Source organism: Homarus americanus, unplaced genomic scaffold, assembly GCF_018991925.1.
Source record: "Homarus americanus isolate GMGI-L3 unplaced genomic scaffold, GMGI_Hamer_2.0 scaffold18547, whole genome shotgun sequence".
NCBI classification, from domain to species: Eukaryota; Metazoa; Arthropoda; class Malacostraca; order Decapoda; family Nephropidae; genus Homarus; species Homarus americanus.
This window is the reverse complement of record NW_024725521.1, coordinates 113,357-124,157: the sequence shown is the minus strand read 5'-3', so window position 1 is coordinate 124,157 and position 10,801 is coordinate 113,357. Positions and strand designations below refer to the sequence as shown.

The 10,801-nt window shown below is 43.3% G+C and overlaps 1 protein-coding gene across 1 annotated transcript; it reads left to right on the top strand.

Annotated features, from left to right (window-relative positions):
• The first annotated feature begins 7,614 nt into the window (after positions 1-7,614).
• On the top strand, positions 7,615-10,801 carry LOC121865229. Its single transcript, XM_042364584.1, has 4 exons — positions 7,615-7,686; positions 8,367-8,515; positions 9,105-9,207; positions 10,568-10,801. Exons 1-4 carry the CDS (start codon positions 7,615-7,617, stop codon positions 10,799-10,801), a joined length of 558 nt encoding a protein of 185 aa, XP_042220518.1.

Below are 10,801 nucleotides of genomic sequence, written 5' to 3'. Positions count from 1 at the left end.
AGACTTTGGAGGTCGGAGGGCCAGATGGAAATTTTTAAATCTAAAAGTTCTTCCGGGATCACCTTATTATTTTCAGTTTTAATAATAATCTATGCAGATTTAATGGGTATTGGAACACCATCCCAATACAGTTGCGCTATTATAAGTTAGTCTTATAAGTAAGTATATTCTGTATAGCCTCTAAATTTCATCCAAATCTATCGATAAACTCAATACCCCGCCCCCTGACTCTCCCCTTAAAGATAAAAAAACCCACTGAACTCAAGAATGGTTGCGGGCCACCCTGAGACCCTCGGCTGGCCAAAAATGGCCTGTCGAGTGCTGATGCTAGCAGTGTTGTGTGCTGGTGCTGGCAGTGTTGTGTGCTGGTGCTGGCAGTGTTGTGTGCTGGTGCTGGCAGTGTTGTGTGCAGGTAGTGTTGTGTGCAGGTAGTGTTGTGTGCTGGCAGTGTTGTGTGCTGGTGCTGGCAGCATAGTGTGCTTGGTGCTGGTAGTATAGTGTGCTTGGTGCTGGTAGTATAGTGTGCTTGGTGCTGGTAGTATAGTGTGCTTGGTGCTGGTAGTATAGTGTGCTTGGTGCTGGCAATAGAGTGCTGGTGCTGGTATAGTGCTTGGTGCTGGCAATATAGTGTGCTTGGTGCTGGCAATATAGTGTGCTTGGTGCTGGCAATATAGTGTGCTTTGTGCTGGCAGTGTTAGGTGCTGGTGCTGGTAGTATAGTGTGCTTGCTGCTGGCAATATAGTGTGCTTGGTGCTGGCAATATAGTGTGCTTGGTGCTGGCAGTGCTAGGTGCTGGTGCTGGTAGTATAGTGTGCTTGGTGCTGGATGTATTTTATATATAATTTCCGGTTGTAAGGTGTCGCCATGGTGTACCTACAGAGCGCAGGACCTGATGTTCCAGTGTGCGGGTAACCAGGAGGTGGGCAACCTGTACCGCTCCCGCAGGAACATCAAGGGCAAGACAATCTCCGTCGTCACCATACACGTGAGTACCTGTACCAAGTATGTCTTAGTACACCATCACAATATATGTACACAACACCATCCTAGAAAACACTAAACCACAGTATACAGTACACCTGAACACCATCACAATGTACACTACACCACCACAATGTAAACATTAGTCCATGTTTATGGTGATATACAGTATAGTATAACTTGATATGAAAAAATTAAAGTTTCAGTAAAATTTTCGTGAGTAAACTAAATTAAGCCATGAACTTCACCGCGTGCGAGTACACTTAAGTAAACTGGACCAGATACTAAAACGTCTTAATTCCTACATTACCACATTCCCTTTGAGACATTAACTCAGCCCACATTCGGTAAAACTTGACCCACATTAAACACCTGTAGCCACTACCCTTCTCGAGTGTTTCTGAACCTTATGCTGAAAACTGTGGGCGTCTACAAGGTGTAATTTGAGACGGACAGACAGACGGTCATAGGAAACCTACTTAATAATCACAGCAAATGAAAGATGAATAAAAAATAAATAAAATAAACCTGACTGATCCCGGGCGTCCTGCATAGATAAAAAGAGTGTCAACATCGTTAGGCTTTCCAAAACTCACTTTCAAAAATCCATATTAATGACATCACTCTTCTCTCAGGAAATCACGGGGGGGTAAATCAACGTTGTATATTTATTCTAGTAGTGTCTGACGCCTGTAAATGCGGAGTTCAAACATCAGAAATTTACCCAAACGACAGCGAGTAAAAATTTATAGAGGGTGCGTCTTCACTTGAGCATTTTAGCCCAAACGAACCGAACGAGCAAAATGCGCCGAGCAGAATTCGGCTAGTCAGGACATGTCTCCAGCCGAACCGAGTGTGCCAAACGTTTTCCGTCGCTTGTCGGTAGACCGGGCAGGGTCATCCACATTAGTTAACTGAATGGCATCACTACATAACATCATCCATTATTACTACATATAACACCATCCATCATCACTATACCTAACACCATCCATCATCACTACATACACCACCATCCGTCATCACTACATATAAAACCATCAACCATCACTCCCTCGTCACTACAGTAATGAACTGAGCTAGAGTTTTACTATATTTAGAAATTCCAACTTCAATATTTTATTTCTGAATGGTAAAATTTTGAATTGACCTCAGTGCGTGTGCTGTTAATCTGGGCGAGTCATACTTGTAGTTAGTTCCCATAAAATACAAAAGCTTTTGTACTTTATGGTGCCTGTGACCCACGGGCCACGTTTGTGATATGGATCGATAATAAAAATAGGAATTTTTTGTGTATATTGTTACGACCGGTCATATCTTTCGTAGCATTGCGACCGCTCACCAGTTTTGTAGCAACGGGAACGAGTACCTCTTTAGTGGCGTTGCGACAGCGCACCTCTTTCGTGGCGGGAGGGTTGGTATACGTGCCTTTATGGTAAAAGTTTCCACCTACCTACTGTATATACAATATACGGCAGGATATGTCGTTAGCAACAGATACGTGAGGACACCCTCAGGCAAGGAAAGCAGAGCTACCACCATAATATAGGACCAATACACATATTCCACTAACCCTCGTCTGTGGTGTCATATTGTTTCACACATAATCTGTGCGGTACTTTACTGTGTGTACACCCTTCCCTCCCTCACAACAACAACAACTAACCCCCTCTCCCCCACCCCGTCTTACCCACAGCGGCCGCCATTCGTCTTCCTAAAGACGGACTCGGCGGGCAACATCATAAGTCAGTCAGGGTTCGCCTTTGAGATGCTCAGCCAACTGCAGAGTAAACTGGGCTTCAAGTAAGGATTTTTACCACACCTCTGCGTGTGTTTTAATCCCTCACACTCAAACTAAAACACTAATGGTGTAAACTGGAATGAACTAGGAACACAGTGCAACTGGCAAAATTAATTAAACTTACTTGACTGCACGTGTAGTATTTATGGCTCCTCACGGGACAGAGTGTGTGTGTGTGTGTGTGTGTGTGTGTGTGTGTGTGTGTGTGTGTGTAGTATTGTTCCTCAAGGTAAACATGAGTGTAACATTGTCTCTCCCCCGACAGGTATAAAGTGGCACTACCCTACGACGGCAACTGGGGCACTAAACTCCCTAATGGCACCTGGAACGGCATGGTGGGCATGGTGTACAGGAGGGTGAGTCAGCCCTATACTCCACGACCCATCGTGTCTTCCACTCAGGGATGCAAAATATCAGAGCTTTAGTTTTGTTAGGAATAGTTTAATAACATTTATATCTACATTGACGAGTGAACTTTATATAACATTTCCATATGATTTAAAAAATTAACTTGGTCTCTATACTATAAAATATTTTCCTTTCCATATAACCTGACAACTATATGTTACTCCAGTTTATAATAAGTCTTTACATTGTGTATACTGGACATACTGTACTAATACACCCACAAAAATAGCGTAATTTAGGTATACAATCCCATACAAAAAGAAAATAACATATAACATACTCTAACTGATATAAAAAACCAATGCATGAGGACAAGTTAGGTTGAGTTAAGCAGAATTTAGTAATGTTTACGAAAAAAATCCCAATTGAAAACATATATAAATCAATGGTTCTAATTATCCGTACATGTTGTGTGTGTGTGTGTCAGGAGGCAGACCTGGGAGTGGCGCCCTTCACCATCACACTAGAGCGAGCACAAGCTATCGAGTTCACCTTCCCGTTCTACGTGGAGCCTTCGTCCATCCTCACCCCCGTCACCCGACAAACCAGGAAGATCACGGCCTTCCTTGACCCCTTCCACTACAAGGTACCACAATCTCTCTCTCTCTCTCTCTTGAATACGATGTCTGAGTACAGTGAATAGGCCCAGAGTACATTTTACCACAATGAGTACGATATCCAAGTAAGGACGTCGATGCCCTGACCCCCAATGGATAAGCTCATTAAGTACCAAAGCTTAAATCATCGTACTCAAGGGGTTAAGTTATGGTGCTCATGGGGTTGATATTATGCTCAAGTCATCATGCTCCTGGGTTTATCAATCTCAAGTTTCATGCTCATAGGGTTGTCGTCATCGAGCTCAAGGAGGTTAAGTCATCGATCATCCTCAGGGGGTTAAGGTAGAGAAGTAAGAGGGCACTGACCCAGTTACACTCATCTCCCGTCATTATTTCCTCCCGATGAATTATACGGCAGCTCAGCCTTTCATATACACACATATCAATCATTCTCAACATTCTGATCGTGCTAGTCTAGTCCAGATGTTGTCGAATTCTGAATGTGGTTCGTTCTGATTCTCTCTTTCACTTGTTTGTCTGAATTCCTAATTACTGTCATATTTCCAAATCACTCAACTGGGCAGGATTCTTGTATAAGATCTAATAATAAAAAATGCGTAGTATTCATATTTGATAGCTTCTCTTAATTTAAAATTCAATCGATTTCAGGACACGAAGGTTAGTCTTATGTTTCGGTCTGTCTATTTATCTAAGAACATCTCAAAAAGCGGGTCGACTAATCTTGATGATATTCAGCAAATGGGTCGGAATTAATCCATTATTTGTTTCCGTTAAAAACGCTATAAATCTGCACAGGGGAGACGAGAGGGGGCAGGGGGTCACTCAGCTCCCCTCTACCAGGTATATGTGTTATCCTGATATTCTCTTTATGATACACTGCAGATGTTCACTACAGCTCAAGTACCATCCATTTCTGACCCTGTGTGTTTCTTTACGGTGTTGCAGGTGTGGGTGGTCATCCTGATAACGATGGTGATGCTGGGGCCGGTGATGTACCTCATGGCCAGGATCCAATGGCTCACTTTCTTCTACCCGCACGACAACACTCATGTGGCCACCTCGCCCATCACCCTCTCCGGCCACTACTGGATACTGTACGCTTCCTTCGTCCGACAAGGTGGGTCACCGGGGCAAGGGGGAGGGGTGCGAGTCTCTCCTCCAGCAGGGTGGGTCAAGGAAAGGTCAACATGGAGGTGATGTGTTACTGTTACACGGACATCAGCCGTCATATCAGTGTCAATCATTAGCCTGGCGGAAACACTACTCTGGTCTCCTTGGTACCGGGGACAAGTTATGAAACATCTCAAATCTCCTTAATGTTCTCTCCTAACTGGTATTAAAAGAAAGTATATCTTTTTAAGTTAGTCTAAGTATATTTCTCACGGTATTTCGTATGTTAATATTGTGCTTTTCCTTAAGTCAATCATTCATCACTCCGGGAGGTGGCCAACCATCTAAGACGTCTCCCTCATGATTTATGGTGATTTTACCCTGTAGGAGGTCTGTAATTATAACACTGTATCATCAAGCATAAATTGTTCATTATTAACGGCCTCTGCGCCAACAAGTGGACTATACTAATTAGGCTGCTGAAGGGAGGCCCATATTTTATTATTATTATTTATTTTTTTTATATATTACCCGGCCTTAATGAAGGAATAGAATTATCATAATTACTCCTACTGTCTACATATTCGCTACGGGCATGGACTATTTTAGTATTAATAATAATAATAATAATAATAATAATAATAATGTCACCACCTCGCGCCTATAATTGCCTCTAGGGCTAGACGGTAAAATTAATTCCGTGTTTACTACAAATTTGAATTTCTCGCTCAAGTCTTTGATCGGATTGGCCGCACAGTTATCTACACAGTGACGGGTGTTAGCAGTTCCGTATTAAAGCATTTTTTTTAAGTTTTATTCATCGGTTTAATACGAGTGATATTAAACCAAGGCCGAAGAACTTTTATAATGTATTGAATCATGGAAATTTAAACAGTTCCGATTTTTTTAGTATGTCAAGTGAGAAAAATCGGTAGAAGGGGAAGCAAACGATGTTAGAGAAGTAAAAGAAATTACGATGAATATGATTTTAGAGAAAACGGCAAAAAAAAACAATACGGAAAAAAAGGAGAAGAGGTGAATTAAGACAGATGGAGGAGATAAAAACAGGAGTAAAGATTAATAGGAAAAAGATGAGAAGAGAAAGAGGAAGAGGATAAAAGAGGTATTTAAAACTTAAAGGAAAAACTACTACTGGGATACCAACACTCATCACCAAACTCTGCTGGAGTTGCCGAGTAAAAAATAAATAAACAAATAAATAAATAATATTATAAATCCCATCTGTAAATTAAATAGTTTTTGAGTTCTTAAAAACTTTCTTACAGACGCCAAGGTGGAAAATCATGTGATAACCAGATAGGATCAAGGTTCTTACATGTTTAACTTCCCAACACAACTCCAAAACTGTTTCGAAGATCAATTTTACTGAGGTTTTGGGGGACGGTGGTTTAACCCTTTGACGACAATGGTTTAACCCTTTGACGACAATGGTTTAACCGCTTAAGAACTATGGGTTAAACTCTTTAGGATTATACATAGTTTGCAATCATCCTCAAAGGGTTAAACCATCGTCCTCAAAGGGTTAAACCATCGTCCTCAAAAGGTTAAACCATCGTCCTCAAAGGTTTAAACCATCATCCTCAAAGGTTTAAACCATCGTCCTCAAAAGGTTAAACCATCGTCCTCAAAGGTTTAAACCATCGTCCTCAAAGGTTTAAACCATCGTCCTCAAAGGTTTAAACCATCGTCCTCAAAGGTTTAAACCATCGTCCTCAAAGGTTTAAACCATCGTCCTCAAAGATTTAAACCATCTGAAAATATCTCTTGATACAAACACCCAGACGTATAAACAATGAAATGGTCTACGCTTCAACAACTAAGTAAGGTCTTTAAGCACTAAAGAACATTAGTAATTACACTAATCTGTCAACTATAAAAAATTATGAGAACTTTGAATTCTATTATCAGGTATTCGACACGTGTCACTAGCTAACAGTACAGTGGATATTTTACAAGACTCGCCTCTCATTTCATATGTTTCCTGGTTGTGATTGACGATTGCATAATTTAAAGTTGAAAAGTGTAAACAACAGAGGACAAGGGAGTGCAAAGTTATCCCTCACCTCTTTTTCCCCACTCATCTTCACCTCTTTTTCCCACTCACCCTCACCTCCTTTTCCCACTCACCCTCACCTCTTTTTCCCACTCACCCTCACCTCCTTCTCCCACTCACCCTCACCTCCTTTTCCCACTCACCCTCACCTCCTTCTCCCACTCACCCTCACCTCCTTTTCCCACTCACCCCCACCTCTTTTCCCACTCACCCTCCCCGCTCTTTCCTCCAATTCACTCTCACTACACCAATTCGACTCCCACACTCTCCTCCCCACCCTCCTCACTCACACTCCTCTCCTCTCCCCAGGTGTGGATTACCCCATGAATTCACCGTCACGAGTAGTGTTTGGGACTTGGATCACCGCGGTCATTGCACTCTCCTGCGCCTACACGGGGGTCCTCATCTCCTTCCTGACGGTACCAAAGACAGAGCGGGCAATTAGCTCCCTTTACGACCTGCCCAAGCAGAAAAATTACCAGTGGACTTTTATGAAGGGGTCAGCCCACGAATCTCTCTTTCTGGTGAGTGTTTTGGATGACTAGAGAGAGAGAGAGAGAGAGAGAGAGAGAGAGAGAGAGAGTCTACGTTTTACCACACTCTTGCAGGGTGACGGAGCGGAACAGATCTACAAGACAATAGGCGCGCCCTTCCTTGAGGACATGAGCGACCTGGTCACCACGAACCAAAAAGCCATCGATCAGGTCCTGCAGGGTACGCACGTCTACATCAAGGTAGGTATTGTACTGCAACCCCCACCACCACCCACTGCAACCATGACAAGCACCACCACCCACTGCAACCATGACATGCACCACCACCCACTGCAACCATGACAAGCACCACCACCCACTGCAACCATGACAAGCACCACCACCTGCAACCATGACAAGCACCACCACCCACTGCAACCATGACATGCACCACCACCCACTGCAACCATGACAGGCACCACCACCCACTGCAACCATAAAAACGTCCACCTACTACACCCACAGGAAACACCACCACTAATCCTACCTGCATACATGAAAATACCACCTAACCACTGCGATAACAACAACTGCCACCACCACTCGCAACCCCATCAACCACCATCTAATGCATCCACAACAAACTCCACCACCAACCAAAGTCTAGCCTACACATCAGAGTTACCACCATCACTTACAACCATAATAATCACAATCACAAGTATCACTATCACCTGCTACAACCACCACCTGCCCTACATCAACGACACCCACCATAACAAATCCCACCTACTTTAATAACAAAAGACTTTAACCCTTTGAATACGATGCCATATTTCCTGGAGTATGTTGATAATGTACTCAAGGGGTTAAGTCATCGTTCTCATGAGGTTAACAAGAGTATTTCTCCTTCACGTGTTGTGGTGCCTCGCCTACTTCAGGAGCGGTCCTTCCTGGATTTCGTGCTTGAGGAAGATTTCCGCAAGACAGGCAAGTGCAACCTGGACATCGCCCCAACCGAATTCTTTCCCGCGGGCTTCGGCTGGATACACCAAAAGGACAACACCATCGGCCAACTCCTCAACAGAGAGTGAGTAACTACACACTTTGCTCCGGGTTAAGCCTAACTCAGTTTACTAAATCTAACCTAACCCAATCACATTTATCTTAGCTTATTTATGACTCATGAAGTCAAGATGTTTCAGGGGCGTCCATATGACTAGCCAGTTATGTTAAAAGAGGAGATCCACGTCTAAGAGGGTCGAGGCGTGGGGACAAGGATGAGGATGGCGTGGAGGACAGATGGGATGGAGTGAAATGAGGGATATGGGAGATAGGGAAAGTGAGGAGACTGGAGGGGAAGAAATTATTAGGGGCGTAGAGGATAAAGGACAATGATTTAGTCATTTGTGATGTACAGTATACTGAACAGAAGCTGGTTAGAGATGAAAATGTATTACTCAGAAAAGTTTGGATTATGAACGGTGATCTGGAAGGGACGGTGGCAGAGGGTGTGATAAATACACGAGTGAGGAAGAGTAAAAAAGTCCTCTAAGACTGAGTGAACGAGTGAGTGTACAGAAATTCATCTGAGAAGAGAGTCTTTTAAAGCGAAAAAATTAATCAATCCGTCTTACAAAGGTCAGGTTATTTAAGTCCTTGTGTGTGTGTCTTGCCAGGTTTATCAGGATGCAACAGACGGGACTTCTCCGCAAGTGGAAGCTCAAGTACTGGCCCAAACCAAACGTCTGCACCAGCGGGGGAAAGAAATCCAAAACCAAGGTCAGTCTACCCGCCATTCTGTCTGTCTGTTTGTCTTTACTCTTCCAGAATTGTGTATAATGCCGATCAAACAGACGGGCAAACACATACACACAAATAAACATATTCATATATAAATCGACTGACTATAAATATAAATCGACACACACACTACTACTACTTTGCTGTCACTTGGAATCGAGTATGGCGATCATCCAGCTATGATACAATGATATGAGGTATTGGGGATATCACCTAGGTTAGTCAGTTTTGAGGTGACTAAAGAGACCGATACGGGACCCGCAGCGTCGTTCACATTCGTTGCACATGTGGGGGGGCTTGTCTGCCTCGGTTTGCAGTCGGGCTAACTCGAAAGTATTGACACCTTTTCGTGTGATGCTCCTCCAAGCGTTACGATGTGGAGTAATCGACTTCCATGTGAGAGGGTCGATTTGGCACTTTTTCAGGTTTGTCTTAAGACTATCTTTATACCTTTTCAATTGCCCGCCGGCGTTACGTTTACTATCCGTTAGGCGACTGTAAAGTAGCTGCTTTGGCAGTCTACTGTCGTCCATGCGGGTAACATGGCACGCACAACACACACACACAAATCACTAACGGGACAACTCTCTTTTACAGGCCCTGGGCTTCCTAGACATGCTGGGGTCCTTCACGGTTCTGGGATGCGGATTTATGTGTGGCCTCGTCAGCCTTTGCTCCGAGTACTTCTACAAGGTGAGGCCCGACTCTCGTAAGGGACGAGCGTTTCAAAAATAATTATGAGATTTAAACAAACGTCAACCAAAAATCATTAGGGGAGTTTTAGGGTACCCGGCGGTATCCTTTAAGTTGGGGGACTGGGTCAGAGATTGCCATAGTAACCCATTATTGATGTAACCTAGTTGATTAAACCATCACTAACTATTTTGGGGTAACGTTTCTTTTGTTTTGTAAAAAAAAATAAGAAAACAGTATTATTTAGGTCGTTCTACAGACGCCATCATTATATAGGCCAATTAAGAACTACATATTGGTGTGTGTGTGTGTGTGTGTGTGTGTGTGTGTGTGTGTGTGTGTGTGTGTGTGTGTGTGTGTGTGAACTTACAGCGTGAACAACAATGGCCAAAGTGGACTGTTGGCAGTATCTGATATTTACAAGTGGGTATATACCCCTGTATGTGATTGATATATAGATGAACGATGATTTCGTAATAAATCACCGGATAACATGAAAAACACTAAAAATACAAACAAAATCTGAGTCCACACCATTTGTCTCCTGTACTGTACATTATCGTTTCCATTAACGCGAGATAACGTATGACAAAGTGGTCCTCGGTATGTTCTATTATACCCCACTAGAACAATATAATAATTCCAGAGACGGGGAGTAGAGGCGGGTGACAGGAACCGGGTGAATAAGATAGATAAACAGCACATCTTAAAGGAGGACATCTCTAAGCCGCGGACTGACAAACAGAGCCGCCTCAGATCTTCTCACACCCTCATCTCGGCCCAAAGCTCATCATCCCTCCAGTCACTAACAGATGATGATCGCCATGTTCCAACACTCAACCTCATCCCCGCCACGCCCGACTACCAGCTGAGACACTGA

Coding starts and splice junctions, on each gene's coding strand:
- LOC121865229 (XM_042364584.1), top strand. CDS start 7,615: ATGAGCGACCTGGTCACCACGAACCAAAAAGCCATCGATCAGGTCCTG. Junction 7,687..8,366: donor GTACGCACGTCTACATCAAG/GTAGGTATTGTA, acceptor CGCCTACTTCAG/GAGCGGTCCTTCCTGGATTT. Junction 9,208..10,567: donor GAAAGAAATCCAAAACCAAG/GTCAGTCTACCC, acceptor TAATAATTCCAG/AGACGGGGAGTAGAGGCGGG.